Source organism: Rhincodon typus, chromosome 9 (assembly GCF_021869965.1).
Source record: "Rhincodon typus isolate 14 chromosome 9, sRhiTyp1.1, whole genome shotgun sequence".
Lineage (NCBI taxonomy): Eukaryota > Metazoa > Chordata > Chondrichthyes > Orectolobiformes > Rhincodontidae > Rhincodon > Rhincodon typus.
This window is the reverse complement of record NC_063340.1, coordinates 92508608-92516263: the sequence shown is the minus strand read 5'-3', so window position 1 is coordinate 92516263 and position 7656 is coordinate 92508608. Positions and strand designations below refer to the sequence as shown.

At 44.8% G+C, this 7656-nt stretch overlaps 1 protein-coding gene across 1 annotated transcript in view; it reads left to right on the top strand.

Annotated features, from left to right (window-relative positions):
• Nucleotides 1-7218: 7218 nt before the first annotated feature.
• The window catches only part of rpl7l1 (ribosomal protein L7-like 1), a 34166-nt gene continuing 33728 nt past the window's right edge, over nucleotides 7219-7656 (top strand). The window contains exon 1 of the mRNA XM_020510901.2: nucleotides 7219-7345. Within this exon, the coding sequence (XP_020366490.1) occupies nucleotides 7332-7345 (14 nt within the window). The 5' untranslated portion in view covers nucleotides 7219-7331. The remainder of the gene's footprint in view (nucleotides 7346-7656) is intronic.

The following is a 7656-nucleotide window of genomic DNA, read 5'->3' as shown; positions in this document are numbered from 1 at the left end:
TCTGAAGAAGGGTCTAGGCCCGAAACATCAGCCTTCCTGCTCCTCTGATGCTGCTTGGCCTGCTGTGTTCATCCAGCTCTACACCTTGTTAGCTCTGTATTTCAACCTGTTTCTCATCTACAGTTTGTGCCCTTCTGCTTCTGCCACTCTGTTTCTAATCATATCTTGCTGCCACTCTGTTTCTCATCATATCTTGCTGCCCCTCTCTTTCTGCACCTCTGTTCCTCCTTCTCTGTTTCTCATCTTCTCATTCTGCCCCTTGTACCTGCCCTTCTGTTTCTCCTCATCTGTTCCTCGTCCTTGATTCTCATCCTCTGTTCCTGCCACTCTGCTTCTCATTTCTGTTCCAGCCCCTCTGTTTCTCATTCGCTGTTTTGCATCCTCTGTTTCTCATCCTCTGTTTAGCATTCTCTGTGCCTTCCCATGTGTTCCTGTCCCTCTGTTTCTGCTCCTCTGTTTCTCATCCTGTTTCTCATCCTCTATTTCTACTGCTCTGTTTCTCATTCTCTGTTTCTCATCCTCTGTTTGATATTCTCTAATTCTGCCCTTCTCTTTCCTTTTTCTGTGTCTCATCCTATGTTTCTGCCCTTGTATTTCTCATCCTCTGTTTCTTCCGCTGTGTCCTGCCCCTCAGTTTCTGCCCCATTTTTCTCATCCTTTGTTTCTGCCCCTCTGTATCTGCTCCTCTGTTCCTCGTCACCTGTTTCTTGTCTTCTGTTTCTTATCTTCTGTTTTCCAATTGTTGTTTCTGCCCCTTTGTTACTGCAAATTTGATTCTGCCCCTCTGTTTCTCATCCTTTGAATCAGAGGGGAAGAAACAGAGAATGGGGACCAGAGGATGAGAAACAGAGAGGCAGAAACAGAGGATCAGAAACAAAGGATAATACTGAGAGAGGCGGAATCTGTGAATGAGAATCAGAGAATGAGAAACAGAGGATGAGATACGTGGAATGAGAAACTGGCAGGCAGAAACTGTGGATGAGAAACAGAGGATGGGAAACAGAAGGAGAGGAAGAGACAATGAGAAACAGAGGATGAGATAAAAATGGTGAGAAACAAAGAATGAGGAACAGAGGGGATGAAATAGAGGATGAGAAACAGAAGATGAGAAATAGAAAATGAAAAACAGTGTGTGAGAAACAGAGGAGTCAAAACGAAGGATTAGAAACAGAATGATGTTTCTCATCATATCTTGCTGCCATGCTGTTCCTCATCATCTGTTTATGCCCCTGTGTTTCTGCCCCTCTATTCCTCGACCTCTGTTTCTCCCTGTCTCTTTCTGCCCCTCTGTTTCTCCCACTCTCATTCTGCCCCTCCATTTCTCATCCTCAGTTTCTAATCCACTGTTACAGCAGCTCTGTATCTCAACCTGTTTCTCATCTAGTTTGTGCCCTTCTGTTTCTGCCCCTCTGTTTCTCATCATATCTTGCTGCCACTCTGTTTCTTATCTGTTTCTGCCCCTCTGTTCCTGCCCCTCTGTTCCTCATTCTCTGTTTCTCATCTTCTGTTTCTGCCCCCTGTACCTCTGTTCCTCATCATCTGTTCCTCGTCCTTAGTTTCTCATCCTCCGTTCTTGCCACTCTGCTTCTCATTTTCTGCTTCTACCCCTCTGTTCCAGCCCCTCTGTTTCTCATTCGCTGTTTTGCATCCTCTGTTTCTCATCCTCTGTTTCTCATTCTCTGCTTCTTGATCTGTATTGCTTCCCCTCGGTTTCCCATCCTGTTTCTCATCCTCTATTTCTACTGTTCTGTTTCTCATCCTCTGTTTGATATTCGCTGTTTCTGCCCCTCTCTTAATGTTTTCTGTTTCTCATCCAATGTTTCTGCCCCGGAATTTTTCGTCCTCTGTTTCTGCCCCTCATTTTCTCATCCTATGTTTCTGCCCCTCTGTTTCTCATCCTCTGTTTCTAATCTACTGTTACGGCAGCTCTGTTTTGCATCATTTGTTTCTCTTCCTCTGTTTCTGGTCCTCAGTTTCTGCTCCTCTGCTTCTCATCCCATTTGTCATCCTCTGTTTCTGCTCCTTTGTTTCTCATCCAATATTCTGACCTTTTGTTTCTAATTCTCTGTTTCTCAGTATCTGTTTCTGCCCCTCTGTTTCTGCCATTCTCTTTCTTATCCTCTGTTTCTAATCCTCTGTTTCTCATGCCTGTTTCTCACTCTTTGTTTCTCATCCTCGGTTTCAGCTCCTCTGTGTCACATTCTCTGTTTGTCATCCTGTTTCTGCACTTCTGTTTCCCCTCCTCTTCTCCTGATACTCTGTTTCAGCCCCTGTCTTTTTGCCCCTTTGTTTCTCATCCTATGTTTCTGCCCCTCTATTTATCATCCTCTGTTTTGGACCCTCTGTTTCTAACCCTTTTTTTCTGATCCTGTTTCTGCACCTCTGTTTCTCATCCTCTGTTTCTCCCCCTTAGTTTCTGCCCCGCTATTTCTCATTCTCTGTTTCTCATCCTCTGTTTCTGCCCCCTTTGTTTCTTATCCTGTTTTACATCCTCTGTTTCTGCTTCCCTTTTTCTGTCCTTCTGCTTCTCATCCACTCTTCCTGATACTCTGTTTCTGTCCCTCTGTTTCTCATTCTCTGCTTCTGCCCCTCTGTTTCTCAATATCTGCATCTGCCCCTCTGTTTCTCATTCCCTGTTTCTCACTCTCTGTTTCTCATTCTTTGTTTCTCATCCTCTGTTTCTGCCCAGTCTGTTTGTTATCCTCTGTTTCTCATCCTCTTTTTCTGCTTCTCTGTTTCTGTCCCACGGTTTCTCATGCACTGTTCCTGACACTCTGATTCTGCCCCTCTGTTTCTGACCCTCTGTTTCTCATCGTCTGTTTCTGATACTCTGTTTCTGCCCCTCTATTTCTCATCCTCTGTTACTACAGTCTGTTTCTCATCCTCTGTTTCTGCCCCTCTGTTGTCCCTCAATTCATTATGAACTCCTTGTCTTGTTCCTTTTTCCAAAGTGTATCACCTCATATATATCAGGATTAAATTCCATCTGCCACTGGCCACCCCATCCAACCAATCCATTTGCATCTTCTTGTAACCACCAATCATTCTTGTAAACTGGTATTGTTCTCTCTCCAAGGCCAATATTCTTCCTAAGGTGTGATGCCCAGATTTGCTCACAATACTTCCAGTAGGAGCCTGACGAGACTTTTGTATAACTGCAACATAACTTCCATGTCATTGTATTTCAGTCCTTTTAATTAAAGATCATCATTCCATTCACCTTCTTGATTATTTTCTGCACCTGTTCCTGGCATTTTAACCATTTATGCACTTGAACTACTTTCTATTGACTGCCATTCAACCAGTTTCCCATTCATGTCAGCAATTTGCTGTCAATTCTGTGGGCTTCCCCCTTAGCTCACAGTCTCTTTTGTGCGACCACCAAAACTAGAGGGCATAGGTTTAAGGTAAAAGGGGAAAGCTATAAAAAGGATCTAAGGAGCAATGTTTTCACACAGAGGGTGATTTGTGTATGGACTGAGCTGCTAGAGGAACTACACGGAGGCTGGTACAAATTGAACCTTGAAAAGGCATCTGGATAGGTGCATGAATAGGTAGGATTTGAAGTGATATTGGCCAAATGCTGGCAAATGGGACTAGATTAATTTAGAATATCTGGTTGGCATGGACGAGTCAGACTGAAGGTCTGTTTCCGTGCTTTGTAACTCTACAACTTTATGACTTTATCAAATGGCTTCTGGAAGTCCACATAAACAACATCCATAGACATTCCCTTGTCCATGACCTTAGTCAAACAATTCAACTGTTCAACAGGCATGATCTACCTGTCAAATCCATATTGGATCTCCCTGATTAAAGAAAAATTTTTGAAGAGTTCATTTACTCTATCCTTATTATAGACTCCAGCAAATTCCCCACCACAGATGTTTGGCTAACTGCTCTGTAATTCCTTGATTTTCATCTTTGACCCTTTTCAAAAAGTGGAGAGTCATGTCCAATTTTCCAATCCAGAGGGACATCTCCTGCTTCTGTGGAACTTTGAAAGCTTATAGTTAGGTCATATACAATGTACTCCTCTATTTCCTTTAACACACCTGGATGAAAACTGTCAGGTACTGAGGATTAGTCACTCTTTAGATCCATTAATTTCCTTATTATCAATTTAATTTCACTCAGACCCTGTCCCTGATCCATTAGTAATTTCCATGCGACTTCCAGAAAGTGATTTTGATTGATTGATTGATTTTATTGTCAGGTGTACTGAAATACAGTGAAAAACATTGTTCACAAGCGGTACAGGCAGATCACAGCAAGCAAAGGACGTACAGATCAAAAACACTTAGCAGCATACACGTTACATTATTTGAGGCTACACTCCATTCAATAGTCTGATAACAGCCAGAAAGAAGCTATTCCTGAACCTGCTTGTCCGTGTGTTTAGGTTTCTGTATCTTCTGCCTAACAGAAGTTGTAGGTGATCATTACTGGGGTGTGATAGGCCTTTGATGATGTTTCCACGGCAGCGAGCTGTGTAAATAGAGTCCGTGGATGGAAGGTTGGCTTCCATGATGGTCTGGGCTATGCACACCACCTTCTGTAGTTTCTTACGGTCCTGGGCAGAGCAGTTGCCATACCAGGGCATTATGCACCCAGACAGTATGCTTTCATTGGTGCATCTGTAGAAGTTGGTGAGAGGCCTTATGGACATGTCAAATTTCCTGAGCTGCCGGAGGAAGAAGAAGCGTTGTTGTGCCTTCTTGACTGTCGCATATACATTGGAAGTCCAGGACAGGTTGTTGGTTATTGTCACTCTGAGGAACTTGATGGTCTTTACTCTCAATCTCAGTTCCGTTGATGTAGATGGGGCATGTCTACCTCCTTTCTTTCTGAAGTCAATGATCAGTTTTTTAGATTTGCTGACGTTGAGAGACCGATTGTTTTCATCGCACCACATCACCAAGCCCTCTATCTCCCTTCTGTATTTTGAATCATTGTTAGATATCCGTCACACTATGGTGGTGTCATCAGCGAACTTGTAGATGGTGTTTGTTTGGAATTTGGCAACACAGTTGTAGCTGTACAGGGAGTACAGTAGGGGGCTGAGAGTGCATTCTTGAGTGGTTCCAGTGTTGAGTATTATTGTGGAGGAGGTGCAGTTACCTATCTTCACTGATCGCAGCCTATGAGGCAAAAAGCTGAGGATCCAGTTGCAGAGGGCAGAACCAAGACCAAGGTCATGCAGTTTTGTGATCAGTCTGGAGGGGATAATAGTGTTGAAGATGGAGCTGTAGTCAATGAGCAGGAGTCTGATGTAAGTATCTTTGTTGTCCAGATGGTCCAGGGATGATTGCAGGGCCAGGGATATGGCATCCTCTGTGGACCTTTTACATCAGCAGGCAAATTGTAGGGGATTGAGGCAGGCTGGGAGACTGGAGCTGATGTGGGCCATGACCAACCTCTCGAAGCACTTCCTGATTATTGAAGTCAGAGCCACTGAGCGGTAGTCATTAAGGCACATTGCATGTGTTTTCTTGGGTACGGAGATGATGGTGGTCTTCTTGAAGCAGGTGTGGACTTCAGTTTGTAGAAGGGAGAGATTGAAAATGTCGATGAATACCTCCGCCAGTTGGGCTGCACAGGATCTGAGTGCTCAGCTGGGGACACCGTCCAGGCCCGTCACTTTCCTTGGGTTGACTCTCAGGAAGATGATCTGATCTCTGAAGCGGTGACAGAGGGAACAGGTGTGTCGGGGCACGTGTCGTTTTCTCCTCTATCGTAAATACTGAGGCAAAGTAATTATTCAATATGTTTGACATTTCTCCGCAGTTATTGACAATATCGTCACTTTCAGTCTTTAGCAGGCCAACACTGCCTCTGATCACTGCTTTCCCTTTAGCATTGAGTCATAGAGTTATACAGCACAGAAACAGATCCTTCGGTCCAACTTGTCCACGCCAATCACATATCCTAAACTGATCTAGTCCCATTTGGCAGCATTTGGCCCATATCTCTCAAAATACTTCCTATTCATGTACCCATCCAGGTGCCTTTTAAATGTTGTAATTGTGTCACTTCCTCTGGCAGCTTGTTCTATACATGCACCACCCTCTGCATAAAAAGGTTGTCCGTCAGGTCCCTTTTAAATATTTCTCCTCTCAACTTAAACCTATGCCCTCTGCTTTGAACTTCCCTACCCTGGGAAGAAGACCTTGGCTATTCACCCTATCCATGCCCCTCATGATTTTATAAACCTATTTAAGGTCACCCCTCAATCTCCGACGCACCATCACCTTCAAACATTCATTCCCTTCACCACTGACACACAATAGCAGCAGTTTTTACAAGAACTGCATCAACTCTCTAAGTCTCCTTCAGTAGCACCTCCCAAACCTGGCTCCTTTGGAACCTAGAAGGAGAAAGGCAGAAGATACATTAAAAAAAATCACAACCTACAAGTTCCCCTTCAAGCCAATCCCCATCCTAACTTGGAAACATATCACTGTATGTTATGGTCTCTGGGTGAAAACCCTGGGAGTCCCTCCCTGCACCATGTAGAATGCACCAATTCAAGAAGGCAGCTCACCACCATCTCCAAAGGGCACTTAGCAGTGGTCAATAAATTTCTTCTTATTCATTTTTATGTCCCTTGCAATTTTTTTCCCAAATATCTCTGCTCTGCAGCTTTCTGCAGTCTTTCTCCATTTAAATGGTATTTAGCTGCTCCATGCTTCCTGCCAAAATGCATAACCTCACATTTTTCCATGTTATATTCTACCTGCCAAGTTCTTGCCCATTCACTTACGTTGTATCTATTCTTCCGTGGAATCTTTGTGTTAGGTGATCACCAGGTGTTAACCAGTGTAACATTTCCTCAGTAATTATCCCAGTGCTTCTCCGATGAATTCTCCGGCAAATAACTGTGTCAGGTTCACACAAACAAAGTCTCAAGCAGATTAGACCGACCCATTCGAGGAAGGGTCACCGGACCCGAAACGTTAACTCTGTTTTCTCCTCCACAGATGCTGCCAGACCTGCTGAGCTTTTCCAGCAACTTTGTTTTTGTTCCATTCGAATTTTAAACTTCCTGAACAATTACTATGTTTCCATAGGGCACACAACACAGCGTTAAGTCACAACTTCGCTGCTCTCGGCGCAGGACCATTGTATCAGTGCACAAACCACGTGGAAAACGGCAAAAAATACGCCCATTGATGTGTGAAGAGTGACCAGTGCTTCTGTCAAGCGGAGGACAAATCCAAGGTAGACCCTGTTGTAATCACTCGCCTGTCCAGGCGGCGGCAGCACTGTGACGACATTGAGAAACGGAACATTTGATTGCGCATGCGTATGAGCTGGGGCGCAGAACTGTGATGGCGGACAGCGGGTGAGTGAGAGGGAATGTAAGTTAATCCGCCGCCATCCGCTGCTCGGAAAGGCCACATGGCCGTGTAGGCAGCGGAGACAGAAGGTGCAATATCGGGTATTGGCAAAAATCAGGAAAAAGTTATCGCACTAAGCAATTCAACTTGGGATCTGGATAGATTGCCAAACATGAGACAGTCAGAACTGAGGGAGCGCCGCGCTGTCGGAGGGTCCGTGCTGAGGGAGCGCCGCGCTGTCGGAGGGTCCGTGCTGAGGGAGCGCCGCGCTGTCGGAGGGTCCGTGCTGAGGGAGCGCCGCGCTGTCGGAGGGTCC